At 37.7% G+C, this 21,942-nt stretch overlaps 1 protein-coding gene across 1 annotated transcript; it reads right to left on the bottom strand.

Annotated features, from left to right (window-relative positions):
• Positions 1-3,198: 3,198 nt before the first annotated feature.
• LOC307194417 (chymotrypsinogen B-like) lies at positions 3,199-20,623 on the bottom strand (the record flags this gene model as incomplete). The annotated part of the gene is made up of 6 exons (XM_079937515.1): positions 3,199-3,363; positions 3,958-4,172; positions 8,872-9,032; positions 10,442-10,709; positions 12,456-12,629; positions 20,476-20,623. The coding sequence occupies 6 exons, from the start codon at positions 20,621-20,623 to the stop codon at positions 3,199-3,201; spliced, it is 1,131 nt and encodes a 376-aa protein (XP_079793641.1).
• Between the last annotated feature and the right edge of the window lie 1,319 nt (positions 20,624-21,942).

The raw sequence follows: 21,942 nt of genomic DNA, 5'->3' as shown, positions 1-21,942 counted from the left end.
TATATTGTTCTTCTCCACTAGAATGAGATGCTAAGATAAGGGAAACTTCCTTTTTCAAGGTGCCCCTACTTGACACACAGTAGGTGCTCAACGAGGACATTTTTAAATATACACATGAGTGAAAACTTAGGTTATTAAGTCTCTAATTTTTTTTTTAATTTGGCTATGTAACCCTTACAGACTATATCAATTTACAAAATTGATTGTAGTCTAATCCACATAGAGCTTGACCTTGAAATGAAAGAATAAAAAAGAGTTCTTGGGAAGAAGAAACAGTCAAAGTAAGAAATAAAGCTTATGTCCCTCCTGAGTTAAATTGGCTTTCAACTAGAGAAAGGGCAAGTAAAACAGTCTAACATAGTAAAATAGTCTAACACAGTTCTATTCAATAGGGAAAAGATTAAATACAGAGCAATTTGAAAATTACTGCCAACTCAAGCTGAAAACAGAGCACCAGTCTCTGACCCTCGTATGAAAGTCAGGCAGCTTCCTTAGGTAGTACATGGAATGCTAACCCTTCGTCCTTTGCTGACAGAGCCCTCAAGCATCACCACCAGATCACTGTCCCAGGAGGTCAGAGATTGTGCCAGTACCAAAATTAACCACCTTCAGATCATACTGTGAAGAAGAAAGCTTTAGACAGGCCTGACATTTTAATACAGCCCATCTTTAACCCCCCTTAATGTTATCTGATTGAAAAGATGAGAGAAATTCAATGAGACAAAGTAAAAATGGTACAAAACAAATTAACATAAGAATTAGAGAATCCTTATTGTAAATCTCATCTTTCAATTTACTGAGTCCCTATCAAAGAGTATAATTTAAATTAATTAAAGCAGTTTAGACCAATATTCATGTAAGAGGTTTTTAGTAAATACTGGGAAATTCAAAATATTTTCCCTTTATAGCATTTGCAAAAGAGAGGAGGGACAGAGAAAAAGAGAGTGGTAGGGACAGGGGGGTGAGAGAAAGGGAGATCAGAGAAAAAAAGGAAAAAAAGTATTTATTTTTTGCTAATTTCTTTATGAGTTGTTCTTTGATTAGGTTATATTGTGCTTACCTGAAAAGTTAAACTATCCTCCTTTTTTGAATGCTGTAATTTTGGAAACCAAATGATAAATTTTGGTGGAAAATAAGAAAAAATAGTTGCTTCAGACTTCTTATTCTGTATTATATATCTCTGTGATGGGCTTTGGCATTAAGTATCCAGGCTCAGGGGCCTTCTTTAGTTTTTGGCTAAGCCTAGAGAGATGAGGGTATTGGTCAGCTGAAGTTCAGATAAATGTTTTGTAAACAAGTGAAATATCCTAAGATTTTATCTAAAAATTTAAAAATCAAATGATAAGCCTGATAAATAATTTCTTAAATGTCAATTGCTCACTGAAATTGTGAAACTTACAGGGACCATTCCTGTAAACCTGCGCATAGGGCACTGTTCTATGTGAGTAAAATTAAGAATTATATGGACTGAGGGCTTCCCTGGTGGCACAGTGGTTAAGAATCCACCTGCCAGCTCAATATCAAAAAAACAGCCCAATCCAAAAATGGGCAGAAGACCTACATAGACATTTCTCCAAAGAAGATATACAGATGCCCAACAAACACATGAAAGGATGCTCAACATCATTACTCAACAGAGAAATGCACATCAAAACTACAATGAGATATCATCTCACACCAGTCAGAATGCCCGTCATCAAAAAATCTACAAACAATAAATGTTAGAGAGGGTGTGGAGAAAAGGGAACCCTCTTGTACTGTTGGTGGGAATGTAAATTGATACAGCCACTATGGAGAACAGTATGGAGGTTCCTTAAAAAATTAAAAATAGAACTACCATACGACCCAGCAATCCCACTACTGGGCATATACCCTGAGAAAACCATAAATCAAAAAGAGTCATGTACCAAAATGTTCATTGCAGCTCTATTTACAATAGCCAGGACATGGAAGCAACCTAAGTGTCCATCGACAGATGAATGAATAAAGAAGATGTGTCACATATATACAATGGAATATTACTCAGCCATAAAAATAAACGAAATTGAGTTATTTGTAGTGAGGTGGATGGACCTAGAGTCTGTCATACAGAGTGAAAGAAGTCAGAAAGAAAAACAAATACTGTATGCTAACACATATATATGGAATCTAAAAAAAAAAAAAAAGGTCAGAAAAACCTAGGGGCAGGACAGGAATAAAGACGCAGACCTACTAGAGAATGGACTTGAGGACATGGGGAGGGGGAAGGGTAAGCTGGGACAAAGTGAGAGAGTGGCATGGACATATATACACTACCAAATGTAAAACCGATAGCTAGTGGGAAGCAGCCGCATAGCACAGGGAGATCCACTCAGTGCTTTGTGACCACCTAGAGGGGTGGGATAGGGAGGGTGGGAGGGAGGGAGATGCAAGAGGGAAGAGATATGGGGATATATGTATATGTATAGCTGATTCGCTTTGTTATAAAGCAGAAACTAACACACCATTGTAAAGCAATTATATTCCAATAAAAATGTTAAAAAAAAAAAAAAGAATCTGCCTGGCAATGCAGGGGACATCAGTTCGAGTCCTGGTCCAGGAAGATTCCACATGCTGCGGAGCAATTAAGCCCGTGTGCCACAGCTACTGAGCCACGTGCCACAACTACTGAAGCCTGTGTGCCTAGAGCCTGTGCTCCTCAACAAGAGAAGCCCGCGCACCACAACGAAGAGTGGCCCCTGCTCGGTGCAACTAGAGAAAGCCCACGCACAGCAACAAAGACCCAGTGCAGCCAAAAATAAGTAAATAAAATAAAAAATTTTTAAAAGCTTAAAAGAAAAGAATCTTTAAAATAAAAAAAAGAATTATATGGAGTGAATAACATCTCCATATCTTCCAATGTTAACCAAATTAAAAAAATAGTAAAAGTATATATGATGGTACTCAAATTTGACATATAGTACATGGTACACTAGACCTGAAATTAATGACATTTAAGATTGTAAGTTCCCAGGAGGCATGAACCAACATTAGCTTTCTGTGACCAATGTTTAATATTGAATGTATGTACACACCAAATCCAAGCTCCTCAATGACAAGGGTTGGGGGAAGTGACATTGAGTTTTTTAGCAATGACAAGAGACGTATTTTTCAGGTAGGCGGTCATGTATTTCCTTTCCCACTTAGGAACACAATTCCACCATGCTGCTCTTCCAGTGATCATGCTTCTCCTCCAGTGACAGATGTGATCCAGTCTCTATAAGCAGAAATTCTGGTGAAGACCGTTGGTGCGTCAGGATGGCAATTACTGCTGCCCCAGCTCACAATACCGATGAGCTTGTACTGCCCATCCTGGGCACACTGCAGTGGTCCTCCAGAATCTCCCTGCAACCAGCAAAAAGAGAAGTTCATTCTCCTGGCTGCACGATTCATGGCTGACACTAACCCCCAACTGCAGGGGATGATCCGACAGTGTGTAAGTCACTCTCATCTCTGATTTCTGCTCATAACAGCATAGGGAACTACAACCACTGAGGTAGTTGGCTGATGTTACAGATCTCTGAATCAAATCAAAATCTACATTTTCAAGGCAAGGCTGAAAGAAACATTTAGCATAAATTTATTTTATGCTGACAATAGACTGTGCCATGCAGAAAGTTTCAAGCATCTAATATAAATGACTAAATGATGGTTTTGAGTTACGTGAAAGCATCTTTATATTTTCAGTGCTACTGGAAGTAGGTAGTTTGAGCTACCTAATACAGCTATGAAGTTGAACCACAAGAAATCATCAGTTTTTTGTGGATCAAAAACAGTTTAAAGTTATCAGTTTCACATAGTTCAACCTAGCAATTGAACAAGTAATTCCTTTTGAGAATAGAATCCACAAAAATATCAAATTGGCAATCACAGTACATCAATTTAGCAATGTACTTAACTCCTCTCACTTTTCATTTTAAAACTACCGTACATTTATACCTTTTTATGGTCAGCAAACACCCATTCATGAGACACACTGAGAAGAAAACTCCTGCCCTCATCAATGCAGGCCTTCATTACCATACAGGACGATGATCCTGCAGCCCCTCCGCATATATTGGTATTTTTAATATCCAGTCCCCAGTAGCTTCGACAAGATGTACTACTAATCAGTGGTACCTTTGCCTGCTGCACAGTTTTAGGAAATTCATCTTCTAGTAGAAAAGGAATAAAAACACATAGGCAAATGATATTAAAGGATAAAACAAAAATAGCCTTATATATACACAGACTCCGAGGGCTAAATCCCACCCATTCTCCCCTCTCAGCACTATAGTGATGCTGTTAGGTGACTTCTAAAAAACTAATATAATCACTCCACAGTGGCTTATACAACAGAAACAATGAAAAACATTTTATGTGGGTTCTTTTGTCTTTAGTATAGTCCTCAGAAGATATAAAAACATCACTTTATGCAAAAAAGACAAAGTTTACACCCAAATCAGTTGTTGATAAAGCAAACAATATACATTTTTTACATATTAAGTCTATACTTTGATTCATTGGTTTCACGACATTCTCATTCTTTTGATTTGACTTCTGCTGAGCAGACATTCTGGTTAAGTGCTGACACTGACTGGAAGCTGACAACTGAAATTGCATTCTAAATAACTAGTTTATTGGATATTTGTAGGTAGTTAATTCATTTGCAGAATAGGGTGTATATGAGACCAGAGTCATGGGTTTGATCTTTATATGGACTAGAATATCTGCACATAATCTTTCTACCCACTTACCTTTTTTTTTAATTGAAGTATAGTTGAGTGATTCAGTTATTACATATGTATATTTTTTCATATTCTTTTCCATTATGGTTTATTACAGGATATTGAATATAGTTCCCTGTGCTACACAACAGGACCTTGTTGTCTATCCATTCTACATATAATAGTTTGCATCTGCTAATCCCAACTCCCACTCCAACCCTCCCCTGCCCCCCCCCTTTGGCAACCACAAGTCTGTTCTCTCTGTCTGTGAGTCTGTTTCTGTTTCATAAATAAGTTCATTTGTGTCATATTTTAGAGTCCACATATAAGTGATATCATATCTACCCATTTACCTTTTATACCAGCCTATCATTTCAGAAAAATGCCTCACAGCTTTAAGAATAGGCTCATATATCTTCAAGTATGGGTTTTCACAATAGAAATATCTACACTGTTGTGAAAACAATTATGTGTGTGAGTGTGTGCATACACAAATATTTATTAGGTAATAACATCACTAGACATTTACCAACACAGTTTTTAAAAGTATCAGTGAACTTGTATTAATGAATATGATGGCCTAAAACCCAACCAGTCACCTTTAGGTCCATTATGAAAAAATTTTTCCACTATCATTCCTATTAAAAATACAGAAAAATTGAAAATGAGTAAACAGTATACTCAGACTTCACATATATTTGTTTGGATTCTAATCTTAGAAGAGGTAATAAAATATACTCACGATGAGGTTCAGTTATTCCCCATCCAGCAGTCATACATTTGGAAAGTAAATTTATTTTATCATCTTTCCCTGGCAAACAGATTGGAGATACAAACTTTCCTAATTAAAAGGATGAGAAAGAAAAACGCAAATATCAGTTAGTCCATAAGATTCATATTAACATTGTCTATACTGTTTGCTCCTCAGTGATGGCTCTAAAAATACCTACTTTGACCTAACAGTACCCTTTCTAACCCTGTAATTTAATAAGTCTTCCAGAAGATTCCACCTATTATTTACTCAGAGGGGATCATCCCAATATACATGTTACCACTTTGCTCCAGGTATTTCCATATCCTCCTAGGAAAACAGAAACACATGCCCTACACTGAAATGTGGGGCTTCTCATCCATAACCATTTTTTAAAGTGCGTCTGTCTTTTTGCCTGTGTGCCTTCAGGACATCACCTTGTTGAATTTGAGATTAGAGTGGAGAAGAATATAATTGTCTTCCTTTTAAGATTTTTATTATTTATTTATTTTTGGCTGTGTCGGGTCTTAGTTGCGGCACGTGGGCTCTTTGTTGTGGCGTGCGGGCTTCTCTCTAGTTGTGGCATGTGGGTTTTCTCGGGTTCCAGGGCACATGGGCTCTGTCGTTTGTGGCACGCAGGCTCTCTAGTGGAGGCGCACAGGCTCAGTAGTTGTGGCACACGGGCTTAGTTGCCCCGTGGCATGTGGGATCTTAGTTTCCGGACCAGGGGTTGAACCCGCATCCCCTGCATTGTAAGGTGGATTCTTTACCACTGGACCACCAGGGAAGTCCCTATAATTGTCTTCTTTTTTCAACTACGTTATATGAAGAACAGGGAAAAACACGTAGCAATTTAACTGTTAAAGTATTCTTACAGCTAAAAAGTATTTTTATATCTAATTCTATCTTCACAGGTTATTGTAAAATATATTAATACATTATACATTTAAACATTTACATTTTTTCTTATCACCAAAATCTGTGTATACATAAATATTATGGGTTTGTGTGTCTGTGTGTATATATGACACACACACACACACACACACACACACACACACACACACACACACACACACACACACTGAATGCAGTGCTCTTGTGTTTGTTTTCCCTTTTCCCCAGGCTATTTAACTTCATTTTCATCCAGATTTTTACATACTTAAATGCGTCAGCATATCTACTGTCATAGGCCGTTTATATCAATGATATGTTCTTTATTTTTACTGCTATCTCTTAATAAAATTACATAAAACTGTTTGTAACGTGTCTATTCTTTTCCTACTCATCTCTCTACGCGTGTGCCAAATCTTATGTTATTCTGCCTTCACAGATAATCATTGCTCTATCGTATCTTCTCCCAAATTTCCTTGAGCTAAATAACATTTTCCTACTAACAACATATTTTTTTAATCAGCCATTTTTCTTATTCTGATATTCTTCATTTACTAGATTATGATCATGCCATTTACATGGCATCATTATTACATCATTCTTTTTAATAGCATATAGTATTCAGGTAATGAATGTACCTCGATTTATTAAATCCCATTGGAAAACATTTAGACTTTTAATTTTTTCCCTTATAAGCTGCATCAAGTTTCTGAGATCATGCATCTGTGCATTTGTGCCAGTATTCCTGGACGATTGACTTGCTGGACCACAAGGCACACACTTTAAAAACTGACAGATATTGCCAGATTGCATCATTTGGCAGGATGGAGGAGGGGGATGTATTGACTTGTACTCCACATCCAGCTGTGTTTATAACTTAGAAATACATCAAGAGTCTTGATATCAGTTATGCCCTAAATCCAGCATTTCTGCTTCCGAGAAATTTATCTTAAGGCAGTCATAGACCTGGAAAAATGTACACATAAGGATAGTCAATCCAGCATTATTTAAATAAAAAAAAGGAAACAACCTTTACACAAATGTTCGTGGGAGCTTTATTTGTAATATCTAAAAGCTAGAAACCACCCAGATATTCTTCAACAAATGAATGGTTAAACGTTACGAGTGGTTAAACATTCATACTGTGAACACTACTCAGCTATTAAAAGGAATGCACTACTGATACCTGCAACCACATAAATGAAGCTCCAGGATGTTATGCCCAGGAAAAAAGTCAATCACAAAAGGTTACATATTATATAATTCCATTTATGTAACACTCTTGAATTGACAAAATTATAAAAACAGAACAGATTTGTGGTTGACGGAAGTCTGGGTGGGGAGGGTGGAGTGGGGAGGAAGGAAATGGGTGTGGCTATAAAGGGGCAACAGTATCAATCCTTACTGTGACAAAAATGTTCTGTATCTCAACTATATCAATGTCAAATCCTGCAAGATGTTGCTATTCGTGAAAACCAGGTTAAAAAGTACTTTGGTTTCTCTGTACCATTCCCTATAACTGCATGTGAATCTACAGTTATCTCAGCATTGAAAGTTTAACTAAAAATAAATTTAAGAAGCAGGATAAAGAGAAAAAATACTGATGTCAGAGCTCCAATCCTGAGATTGTAATTAATTGTTCCAAAATGTATCTGGGCTGATAGTTTTGTTTGTTTTGTTTTCAAAGCAACTCAGAGGATGATAGTCAAGGTTAAGAAGCACTGTTCTAAATGCTCTCACTGACTCAGTTTTAAAAGCATGAAAAGCAAATGGTAGATTGAACCATGATTGGGGGTTTGTAGGATGAATGCACCGAAAAGACATACAAGGGGAGGTCTATAGGCAGAAACAGAGGAGAGAACTGGAGCAAAGGAAGAAAACTGTCCCAGAACCCTGTGATGCCATGGAAAGGCTTGGGTGTGAAAGTGGGAACTATCCACAGATCTTAGTTACATTCCCCCCAATACACCTTCCCACTGAATGCTCACCTGTGCTAAGTAGGTAGGTGGGTTACTGCCATTCCCTTTCTACAAACAATAAAGCTAAGGTCACAGAAGTTACATAACATGCCCAAGATCACATGGCTACTTCCTGACAGAGCCAGGATTAACAATGCCTCAGTTTCACTTAGCTTTGGCTTAAGTAAACATTTTTTTAAAAACCAAGATTTTACTAAGTTATGAAGGCACAGAAAATTAAACATCTGGTGGTTCAAACTGATGTTCTAAGTATTTGGGATAACCTCATAGAACATAAAGAGTCTCAGGAGAATATATAGGACAAAGTTAAAAACATACTTCTCTGAAATCTTCTCTAGACCTCTGTCAATTAAATACACATAACAGTAAAATGTTTATGCAGATACTTCAGCTTTTAGAGAAAGTATCTTAGAATGTAAGAAAATTTTAAAATAATTATTTAACTTCAAAAGTACATACAGCACTTCTAAGCAAGATGGAAGATAAAAGTTTCAAAATATGGAAAAGAGTTATCCATACTGACCTAGTTCAACAGGGTTTTCCAGATGCAGCAAGCATATATCATCATTGGGAGGAAATTGTGTGAAGCTGGGGTGAGTATATACAGCTTTCACTGGTATCAAATCTCTGTCTCGTGTGTTCCACAAGTAACTTCTTCCTATTACCAGGTTGTCTGTGACAGTACTTGTCATAAGAAAAGAGAGTGAGGAAATAGATACCACTTTTAATGAGGCCATCACTTTTCAGAATTACTAAGAATGTATTCTTTAACATTTTTTTTGCTTCTATACTCCAGTTATATTATTGCCAAAATCTAGTCCCCAAAACTTTCTTTAAAATTTTTAATCTACATTAATATCCTTATTATCCTGAATTCTTAGAAAATGGGAGTTTCTGATTAATTCAATCCTTGATAAAATGTTTAAAGCATCTACTTTCTTGCCTTCATAACATCAAATAAAATGATTTAGTACAATATATTTTTGACAATTAAGATTCATGATGCCTCAAGATAATGATTTTATGTATTATAATCATTATGCATTATATGATGTACTTATGTGATGGTCACTGAAACTATCCTGAAAGTTATAGTGACTCTACTCCCTAATACGATGTTTCTCAAAGAAATGTCTAGGGACCACATGCATTAAATCTGGCATGTGTATTAAGAATGCAGAATCCCAGACATAACTCAGCAAATCAAATTTCAGGATTAATATTCTAAGATTCTGTTTATAGCAAACTCCCCAGGTAAGTTTAAGCACATGAAAGTCTGAAAACTGCCCTAATAAGGATGCCTTCTTGTGATTTAGCTATATCAAAAGTAAGACTTGGGGAATACTAAAGAAATTGAGTTTTTGGTTCATTGAAGCTTCCTGCTCACCATGTTATTTGAGCAGATGCTTTCATTATAAAGCCAATTTTAGAGACCCTGAAAATGTCATATCTACTCATTCAGCTATGGGACATTGTATGACAGTGTCAACTGTCTCACTACTTCTGGGAGATAATATTAAAAACGTCAAGCTAAGACTCCTTTGAGGAAGGAGTTTTCAGATATTTCCATATTACATTGAGACCAAGATTCAGATAAAGTCAAAGAAAAAAAAAAAGTTCCTTTAAAGGACATTCTTTAAAATTCTTTGAAACTTTACATATTTATTTCAGGGCTGGGTTTGATCATCAGACAGTCCACAGAGGAGAGCAAGGAGGAAAGGAAGCCACATTTGAGCAGCCCCTCGGCTCTGGGCACCATGCTGAGAGACTGATGCAAAAATGTTGAGACATCATTACCTTCATTTTTATGGATGGGCGGGTGTTGTTAGTTACTTATTAATTAAATTATACCTAGAGGCAGGAAGCTGCTTTTAAAATTAAAAGCTATTAGTAGTAAGTGTATTAGTGAAGCACAGAAAATTTCATAAACCTAACACGTTCATTCATTTGCAAGATGGGGACTGTATCAGTGGGAGCTGATGCTTAATGTTTCTTGTGACATGGGGAGAACAGAAGGAGTGCACCCGCTGTGGACCCTCAAATAGCTCTGCACCGCCCTGCTGTCCCCAACCCTGCACCACTTGGGCACACACCTGAAGTTGCAGTGTGCCGCTGTCAGGACCCACTGTCTCCCAATCAGAGCACCTCCACAGTAATGCTGTCCTTGGTGCTGCAGACTGACCAGCCAGGGCCACGACATCGCAGGGGCGGCACGGCCACCAACCACCCTGGGCTTCCCAAGCTTGGCTGGCAACACGTTTGTATTCCTCTCAGATCCTTCCATGAGAAATGGGTCAACAACAGGAATTCCACATTTGTCTTGGGCTGGCTGTCTTCTGGTATTGTTTTCTACTGTTAGCCCTTAGAAAAGTAACAACAAAACATCAGATAGCAATACTTGTGAAAGTCTATTAAAATCTCAGAATGGAGGCATTTACTTCTTTTGTAGGTTCAAAACTAGGATTCTTTGCAAGAGATGAGACTCATCTTTTCTTCCATTGCTTTTAAATGAGTAAAAATCAATAGTTAACTAAAGCATTAATATATACGTCTTTAGACGAATCAGAACACAAATGAATTTTTAAAAAAGTATTGCACTTAATCATGAAATTACTGGAAATTGTTCTTTCTGTGGCATCGTTTGTGTTATCCCAGTATAACATACCTAGACACATCAAAATACTTCAAAATAAAATGTTTATATAAAGGAAAAGCATAGGGGAAATTTCTACCAATATGTTTGCTCCATTCTCAGATTTATAAAGAAATTTACCAGGGAATAACAAGAGACTTAAATATAAAGAAAATTAAGCCTCTCCATAGCCATATAATTTCAGAATGATAAGATATGATCACTTGTGAATTCTTTACTTGAGATTTTTTTTTTACACTAGAAATCTATTTAAAACAAAAAGTTTCTAGCATAGTGGATTTGTGTTTATTCAATCCTTATGTCAAAACTCATTTCTAATTTCTTTTCAGATATGTATAACACATGGATTCCCTCTTCCTTTTACATACATATGCCTAAAAAATATGCAGACTCTTCAGAATTAAGATTATCCTAGATTTTAGGGAGAAAAAACCCACAAAAGGTATTTACTCAAACATGTTTTTAGTGCATTAAGGTTTACTGCATTACTGCATGTTTTTTATTGCATTTGTAATCCACATTATATGTAGTAACTCAGACTTTTGGGCTGTTTGTACACATGTATAACAGCAATATTTTATTAGTATTCAACTTACTTTAAAATACTTAAAAAAATGAGGCTAAATATTTTTACTGAGAATAAAGGGTCAGTTTAGAGATATAGTGATGAAAGACAAAAGCAATGGACACAGAAGAAGGGTCAATTGGGCGAGCATCCCTTTAACAATTAAAAATCACACCTATAGGGTGATGTGGTTCACTAGTCTACAGCTCAAATCCAGGACTCTTAGGAGAGCCCATTCATTCCACTATCCTAGGAAAGATAGAGCGACATCAAAAAGAACTTTGCATTCACACGGATTAAATTCTTCCTGCAATTACACTCCAATCAAGAAAATCTCCTAATAATAGATTCATTAGGTTTCTTAGTCTTAAGCACAACTAATGGAATTCTAGCTTAAAATTAGATAGGATAAGTAGATAAAAATCAGCACATTTGTTTCTATTTTATGCAGAGAAGTTAGTATAGGTTCAGCTAAAATATTCCTTTTGAGGGCTCTTCATGGGGGTGGGGAGGCAGTTACTTAATAAAAAATATGTTAACAGAGACATGGAAACACACTGAACTCTACCCTTGTTTCAGCCTGAATGGCCCCAGTGGATCTTTTAAATAGCAACTGACTGACTTTTATGTTTATCATTATTTCTTAAATAAAAATAACATACACACATATAGACACATACTCACCCCAATTAACCTTATTACCTCACATGATCTACCTGAACCACCAAACTCTCATGCCTTAAGGAATGGTTGGAAATGAAGTTATCCTATTTTTAGTATTAGAGCAAGGTGACTGACTACCAGTGACTCCTAAATCAGTGGGCCCCAGGTTCTACTTTAAGGCATATATGGTACCTGCTTTAATAAATGTTTTAAAACAATTTCTTACCATTAATAGGCAGTTGGATCCCAATACTGCTTTTCTGTGATTGCTTCTGAGTCATATCTTCCAAAATAAGTTTAAAACCTCTTCCTCCCACAGATTCATCAGTCTTAAAATTCACAGTTAGGTAAGCACCACTGGATATCAAGACAAATTCTTTCTTGGAGCCACATAAATGAGCTGCAATGCGAGATATACTCGATAATTAAAATACTTTTCCTGTGTAGTTACATAGGTAAAGGAGGGAGAAGAGAGAGAGGGGACATTAAATTCCAAACAAATCTTGACAAAGGAATGATTATCAATAATGTAAGATCAAGATTTGTGGGATGAAATTCATGATTTGATTGAAACGATAAAAGGGTATAGATTTTAAAAGATAAAGGGAAAAGACTGGGCTAGCAATTGCTTTGGAAATGATATATAATTATATGGCAATCTTTGGTCATAAGGATAGGTAGAGGCATTTCGATGAAGATAAATGGACAGAGAAATAGAAGTAATGGAACAGCACGATGGACCAAAAGTTTGCACACTCCCGAAGTTCATATGTAGAAACCCTAATCCCCAACGTGATGGTAGTAGGTGAGGCCTTTGAGATGTGATTTGATTATGAGGGTGGAGCCTTATAAACCCTTATAAAAGAGACCCCAGAGAGCTCTCAAACCCCCCCCCCCAGCTTTTTTTTGCCATGTGAGGATATAGCAAGAAGATGGCTATGAACCAGGAAGCAAGCCCTCACCAGACACCAAATCTTGGACTTCTAGTCTTCAGAACTGTGAGAAATAAATGTTTGTTATTTAAGCTACCCAAACTATGGCATTTTTGTTATAGTAGCCAAAACTGACTAAGACACACAGGCTGCCTAAATACAGACTAATGATGATCCTTTCCTAATTCAGAAACACAAAAGTTGTCACAAAGATGGTCCTGATAGTGAGAGGCCATTTGCTGTAATTTATCTGTACAGGCTGTAACTTAAATTATCTCAAGATAAAACAATGATACACTACTGATTTCTCTTAAAGATAATGTTATCTAAGAAATCTGAGAAAGATGGGGAATAGGGCAATAGTTAATCTCTACATCATTCTTAATGCTCAGAGAATCTGTTTGGTGAATTGGATGTGATGGGGTACTTTTGGGATGCACCATGTCAAGTAAAGGCATTCTGCATAGAGTCAGCTAACACTCTGGAAGTTTTAAAATAATGGAAATGGGAAAATGTTACTCTCTTTTTCAAAAAGGAGATTGGGAGTTGGCAGAGGGGGATGCGTAGGAGACAGAGAAAAACAAGGAGGCTAGAGGATTTCCAAAATCTTGTATCAGTGAAGTAGTGTAGCTTAGTCCTTACAGGCTCAGATTCTATATCCAAACTACTGGTTTGGGCTAGTTCTGCCATTTATTAGCTATGTAGCCCTAGGCAAGTTATTTAACCTATCTCTCTGCCTCAATTTTCTCATCTGTATAATGGAGATTAAAAAAATACATGGAATTATATGAAGTTATATTTATGAAGCATTATAAGTGTTTGTTAAATAAAAATAAACCTCAGCAAAATTTTACAGCAAATTATTATGGGTTTTGAACACTTGAAGAAGGAATCAGTGGTCACGAGCAACCAGCATGTGTTCCTTTACATGCCATATTAAATTAACCTAATTTAATTTTTGGAAAGAGTTAATTAGATGGTGGCTAGGGAGAATGAGATAAACTTAATGAATCTTGATTTCAGTGAAGCACTTAATAGAGTACTTTATGATGTCCCTGTGAACAGATATAAAATGTAAGTGGATAATTATATGACTAGGAAGTTTCACAGCTGATTAAATAACCATACAATGTTAACCTGAAGGGAAGGTCTTAATGGTATGAAAATGGTTCTATCCTTGGTTTTGCGAAGTACAGTATTTCTATTAATGGCTTAGATAGAAATGCAGATAACACATTTACAAAATGTGTAGGTTTAAGATGGGTGGCTGAATGAGAAGGAACTAGGTTAATATAGAATCTTAGTGATAATTTAGTTCAATGTTTCATATAACATGGAGTTTCTTCTTTTTTAAATTTTTTTTAAATTTATTTATTTTTGGCTGCGTTGGGTCTTCGTTGCTGTGTGCAGGCTTTCTCTAGTTGCCGTGAGCGGGCTTCTCATTGCAATGGCTTCTCTTGTTGTGGAGCACAGGCTCTAGGCACGTGGGCTTCAGTAGTTGTGGCATACGGGCTTCAGTAGTTGTGGCTCGCAGGCTCTAGAGCGCAGGCTCAGTAGTTGTGGCACACAAGCCTAGTTGCTCTGTGGCATGTAGGATCTGCCCCGGACCAGGGATTGAACCCGTGTCCCCTGCATTGGCAGGCGGATTCTTAACCACTGTGCCACCAGGGAAGCCCCTAACACGGAGTTCCTTCTAAAATACCCTTGGACATATGAAACCTGGATTTGAAGATATTACATGTAACTTATGAGCATTTTCTCTTTTTGAACAGTTCTAATTGCTTGACAGTTCTTGCTCATGTTGAATCAAAAGGCATCAGTATGGGCTTCCCTGGTGGCACAGTGGTTGAGAGTCCGCCTGCCGATGCAGGGGACACGGGTTGCTGCCCCGGTCCGGGAGGATCCCACATGCCGCGGAGCGGCTGGGCCCACGAGCCATGGCCGCTGAGCCTGCGCATCCGGAGCCTGTGCTCCGCAACGGGAGAGGCCACAACAGTGAGAGGCCCGCGAACAGCAAACAAAAAAAAAAGGCATCAGTGTAATGATGGCCACATGGTTAGTGGACTGGCCAAGGATATAAGTGTTTGAATCAGAGTGCTTGGGCTTTAATCCAACTTTCTCTACTTACTAGTTATGTCACTGGAGGCAAGTTACTCAATATATTTGTGTTTCCTTATATTTAAAATGAGGATAATGTAACCTACCTCCATATGACTATTAAGATTAAGAGTTATAAGTTCTTAAGACTATGCCTGAATAATGGTAAACATTCAATAACTATTAGATATTACTAGGCAGAACAAGTTTCATACCTGGCCTGAGAGTCTCTATGAGAATTCCATAAATATTTGAAGGGGAGAAATTATGAACCTTCTCTCTTCTCCAAGATAAACATGCCCAGGTGTCCACACCCTTCAGCATCCTGGCCATTATGTTCTGTGTTCCAGTTTGTTAATGTTCCTTAAAATTGTTGCTTGACCAAGGATGATATCTAATAGCCAGTGTGGCAGGAGCAACAGCCAGACAGACTGGACATTGACTATGACGATTTGTAAGACTGAGCTAGTGAATGCCAGCTCAGTGCCAACCCTAAATTTGACCACACAAGGGAACTTATTTCTTTTATCTTATCATTCTTTACCAACACTGCTCTGAAATTCTGTAATCATTTGAGATTTCTGAAATTTTGATTTCAAACATCCTACTTTCTAAATCACCACTCCTATCTATCCTAATCCATTAGTATTTCCCTGCTGTAATTGTTTGCTCTCTCCATGACCTTCTCGCCATTAATCCCGTAAACTTTCTATATCCATCACCCTCTAAGAAAGTGAGAAATTTTGCTGTCAGAAGCAGAGAAATGGGGCAACAGCTAAATTTCTTGTTCTGTTTTGTTTTGAATTATGGGTAATACTAGAATGTGTTTGCAACTGATGAGAATGATAGAGGAGATTGATGAAGTCAGAGAATGAATAACTTAAGGAAACTTATAAGAAGCTGACAACTCTCAAATTTATATCTCAAGCGCAAACTTTAAGAGTTCTGCTTCTAGCTCCCTGTTGCTAACTCAACCTAGATGTATCATGTCATTAAAAATTTAACATGGCTAGATCTCTCCCCACAAATCTATTTCTCCCTCTAGTATTTCCCATCTCTGTAAATGCCACCACCTCCAAAAACCTCATACCATAACTTAGGAGCCATCCTTGATCTGCAGATTTAATGCCACATTCAATCCATCAAGAAATCCTATCAGTTCTATCTCCAGATCTGTCCACGTCACTTGTACTCCTTTGTTGCCATCTTCTTTCAAGGCAACATTATCTATTACCTAAAACAGTACTAATAGAACATTCTGCAATGATGTAAAGTTTAATATGAGTGCTGTCCAGTATGGTAAACTACATGTAGCAATTGAGCACTTGAAGTATGGCTAATACCACATTTCATTTCATTTTAACTAATTTGAATTTAAATGACAACATGGATTAGACATGGATTATAACATGGATTAGTGTAGGTCTAGATTACCATGATAGCCTCATAGCTGCAGACATAATTCACCCTGTCACCCTAAAATCCACTCCCAACATGGCAGTCATAGCAGCCCTCAACTTACTCCCCTGTCAAAACCCTTTAATGACCTCCCATTGGATTGGCATAAAATCCAAACTCCTTACCATAACCTGAGCTGCACAACTAGGCAAAGCCTCCATCTTCTACAACCTCACCTCATTCCTGTCTGTACTCACTCAATCTCCAGCAACTCTGACCTCTGACAGTTTCCCAAGTTACCAAGCTCTTCCCACCTGCAAGGCCATTTTCTCACTTATTTTTTCATCAAATATTTACTAAGTGTTAGGAGTGCTCTAGACACTGGAGATACAGCAGTGAACAAGAGACTAAGTTCTGCTCTCAGGAAATTTTCATTCTGGTGGAGGGAAACAGATTCTAAACAAATAAATATTGATATATATGCTGCCAGGTCATGATAAATGCCAAGAAGGAAAAGTGGAGGAGGGTTATTTAGATTGTGTGATAGAAGAGGCCTTAGATTAGGTAACATTTGAACAGACACCTGAATGAACTGAGGAAGTGAACCTTGAAGTCACCTTGGGGCCAAGCAGGAATATGGTCGGTTAGTCTGAGGAAGAATAAAGAAGCCAGTGTGCCTGGTTTTGGGTGAAGGAGAGGGAGAATGGTAGGAGGTAAGGTCAGATAGGTACTAGACACCTTGGCACCTGCTATTCTGGCCTTGCCTGGCTGTTTCCTTTTCATTCTTTGAATCTTCTGTGACCATATTAACTAAAGCAACTGTTTACCCACTATTATTCCATACTTCTGCTGCAACTTATTTCCTTCAGATTACGTTGACAATCAATAATTATTTGATTGTTATTTATTGTTAAATACTGCTACTAGTTTTCTTCTTCTTTATCATCTGTCTTCCCAAAAGAAGGTGGCAGTGATCATTTCTGAATTGTCTACCATTGTTTCTTCAAGGTGCCTATCACACTAGAAAATGCTCAGTCATGAATGAATTTAACCTGTACATTTAATATGGTGTTTACTGGTTACTGATGTTTACCTTCATGGGGTAAATGGAAGGAGGAAGACCAGATGAATGTTAATTTTGCTAAGTTCTTTTCATTAAAATATTATAAAAGCATTGCAATGAAGACAACTTGGAGGCTGTGTACCACTCCATTTACATTCACAGAAATAATTAAAAACTAGCTAAAAACTGATAAATTCTATTTAGGTGAGCAAAAAGATTTAATAAGAAAAGATATCTAAGAGAATATAGACAATGTGGTTCCACATATGGGCTAGCCCTTCTAACTAGCTGGGAGAGTAGCAATGGGGCTCAGTGTTCAACAGTTTAACAATGCTTATAGAAATTGCATATTTCACTGAACTAAAACTATGTAAGTACATAAAAGTATATGAAATAAAACTGTATAAACTAGCAAACTAGTGATAGTGTCCTCACTTTTATATAGAATTATATAAGCTAATTATAGAAATATTAGTTGTCTCATTTGTAATCTTTTGACACCCATGAATTTTTGATTAATCAGAACTTTTAAAGAGGAATAATGTTGTCAGGTTGACGAATACTAAAGAGTGAGAAAGAGAAATGCAGCCCTGACATCCAAGAACTGGTCCAACACTCACAGCTGGACTGTGTTCTCGTGTTGGACATAAACAATCTCACAGGACATCAACATCAGACAAGACTCTGAATCTATGATAAAATGAGACAAAAACAAGGCCATCTGTAACCAACAAAAATATCAAACATTGACCTCTCATGGCTGAAATGAGAGCTTGCTACGTCTTTACCAATTACAGTTTTATCCTTACTCTAGTCAGGGCTCCCTATGATTGATACACCCAATCATAAAATTGCCCCACTTCCTGCAAGCAATCTAGAGCAAAGTCCACTTCTCTAGACCTTCTCCAAAATTACCCAACCAAAGCCTAAGTACTGTAATAGGTTCTCTCTACCACCCTTTTAACAACGCATGGTTTTCCAGGATATGTGTTTTCCCTCTCCACAATGAATAATAAATCTAACTTGTTCAACTCCAGGTATGTTCCAAGGGTCTCTGGTTGAAAGGCATTCACAAGAGTTAGGGTTGTATGGTTGGATGCTATAGACACCTCATATTAATCTTATGGAGAACTGATAGCTTGATATTTTGTTATCTCCTCCGCCTCCATACTCTCAATTGCTTTAGAATCCTTGGCAGGAACCAAACTCGTTGATAAGAAAAAATTTAGATAACTTTGGAATTTCAAAGCACATTGCTGAACTTACTGGAGTTATAAATCCTAGAATATCATAGGAGTGGTTAAGGTCCCTGGAAAAAGATAGCATCAAAACTCTCCTCTTGGGGCTTCCCTGGTGGCTCAGTGGTTGAGAGACTGTGCCCTGGTCTGGGAAGATCCCACATGCCACGGAGCGGCTGGGCCCGTGAGCCATGGCCGCTGAGCCTGCGCGTCCGGAGCCTGTGCTCCGCAATGGGAGAGGCCACAACAGTGAGAGGCCTGCGTACCACAAAAACAAACAAACAAACTCTCCTCTTGGGGCTTCCGTGGTGGCGCAGTGGTTAAGAGTCCACCTGCCAATGCAGGGGACACGGGTTTGAGCCCTGGTCCAGTAAGATCCCACATGGAGCAACTAAGCCCGTGCACCGCAACTACTGAGCCTGCACCCTAGAGCCCATGAGCCACAACTACTGAGCCCGTATGCCACAACTACTGAAGCTCGCATGCCTAGAGCCCGTGCTCTGCAACGGGAGAAGCCACCGCAATGAGAAGCCCATACACCACAACAAAGAGTAGCCCTGCTCGCTGCAACTAGAGAAAAGCCCCCGCACAGCAACGAAGACCCAACACAGCCAAAAATTAAATAAATAAATAAATTTATAAAAATTTAAAAAAAAAACAAAAAACCTCTCCTCTTGCCCTTTGTGATAGGTGGATTGTAATGGTGTCCTGATTGGCAGAACTGGTTGGAGATTGGAGAAGGTGATACAATATTGAATTACAAAATCTTTGGAAAAGTTCCCTCTATCAGTCAGTCTTAGAACAAGATATTGCCTGACATCCAAACATGGTAGACACCATGTGGTCAATAAATTTCCAAAGATTATTCAAGTTAATTGACCTTTACCTTTTAATAATTTACGCTGGGTCTAACCACCTTTACTGTGAGGATGAAACCTGAGTAAACAAATTTCAAAAAGTTACCTAAAAATGAAGTTTAGGAAATAAAACCTCTTAAAACATATGACCTCCTGAGAAAAACAAAATTAGTGTGCTCCCTAATGGTAAAATGAGATAGGAATCACTGGATGAAATCAAAAAGAGCTGGAGGGGCTTCCCTGGTGGCACAGTGGTTGAGAGTCCGCCTGCTGATGCAGGGGACGCGGGTTCGTGCCCCGGTCCGGGAGGATCCCGCGTGCCGCGGAGCAGCTGGGCCCGTGGGCCATGGCCGCAGAGCCTGCACGTCCGGAGCCTGTGCTCCGCGGCGGGAGAGGCCACAACGGTGAGAGGCCCGCGTGCCGCAGGAAAAAAAAAAAAAGAGCTGGAGTTAAAGGTCAAGATCCAGTGAGTACAGCCTCATGCTCATCCCATTGTGTTCAATAATACTCAGGATTCTGACGAAGGATCTGATGGAGAATCACTGACAACAAATGATATCATTCTAAAGGCAAATATAGGTCATGGTTTCCATATATATGATTATATAAATGCTTATATGAATGCCACTCAGTGCAGGACATTTAAGAAAGTTCAGTTTACCAAGTAATCTTGATTGCTGATCTGGTCCGTCATAAATATTGAAGTAATCCCATTCACAGTTCCAAGATTCTTCTGTTATAAAGCCTTTAATCACTGCTTTCATTTTATTTCCTGACATAGAATAAAAAGTCCAAGTGCAGTTCAGCATGTTAGGATAAGTGTTAGGATAATTGGGAGATGTGATCTCAATAGAGCTAACTGGAATCAAATCCAATACTGGACATCCTTGAGGCAAAAAGAAAAAAAAAAAACATTTAATGCAATAATGAAGGATCTGGTTTTAATGTCTACAACTAGGTCATTAAAACCTAAACTATAGTGTACTTTTATAAAGTTCTATCACTATTTTTTTTTGCTTCCATAGCTTCTTATGTGGTGACCCAGGGTTTAAATGACTTGTTTTGAAAAACTGACACCTCCCAAAAGAAGACAGGTTAAAGTTCTTTGACTTTAATTCACAAACTGTGAATCACTAAGTCAACCATATCTACATTTCAATGTAGTTTTGTTGCTCATTTTTAGCACACAATCTTCTAAATCCCCGAGTAAATTAAACACTCCTAAAATTCAGCCTACACTTCAAATTACAATCATTTATTTGGTAGGGAAATTTGGATTACTCTCAGGTAGTTGAAACTAGGATATGAAGGTTCACAAGGGCCAAGGGGCTTCTACACCAAAAAGAGAATTGAGGAATTCAGTGACATTTTGGGTTTACTCCAAATGCTCTAGGTATTACCCAACCTAAAGTTAATGTCATCCAAAAACATTTACTTCATCAATAATCTTATCATTTTTGTTTCACTATGCAATGGCCCAGCCAAAAAAGAAAAAGAGAGAGAGAGACACATGCACAATCCAAAAGACATAAAATATATGGAAAGAATGTTAACGAATAATAGAATTAAAATTTTTAGGGAAACTCCCATAAACAAAACGTGTTTCTTACCCATTAATTAGATAGGGCGCTACCTTGTTACTCTCTACTCCGTGATCTGACCCAGGTCTCCACCACCCCCAAAGTTTGACACTCAGAAAACTAGTACAAGTCCATATTTCACTATAAAGCAAATAGAATAAGGACACAACACTTGAAAGTTTTTGATAGCAGCCAGAGTATACTTCTTCCTAAACAGTGTTTAGCACCAAAGATATTCCTCACTCTTATTTCCATAATATCAGGTAAACAAAGCCAAGACAATGAAGCCAATTCCTTACCTCCTTTGTCCTCTTTACCATTAATTTTTCCTTTCACAGAATCTAGAATAAGAGAATATTCAAGGTCAATATATCCTATGTAATACTTTATATTTTATTCTTTTGTTTAAGTGATACATTTACATTGTAGAAAATTTCAAAAAAAAAAAAAAAACAGATTTCAAAGAAGAAAATAAAAGTCTCCTGTAGTCCCATCCTATAACCAATACTCATATTTTAATGTAACTCCTGCTTTTTCCTAAGCTATAG

This window comes from Stenella coeruleoalba (assembly GCF_951394435.1).
Source record: "Stenella coeruleoalba genome assembly, chromosome: 11".
In the NCBI taxonomy this organism is placed as follows: Eukaryota; Metazoa; Chordata; class Mammalia; order Artiodactyla; family Delphinidae; genus Stenella; species Stenella coeruleoalba.
Note: the sequence above shows the minus strand (reverse complement) of the source record. Positions and strands in the feature narration are given on the sequence as shown.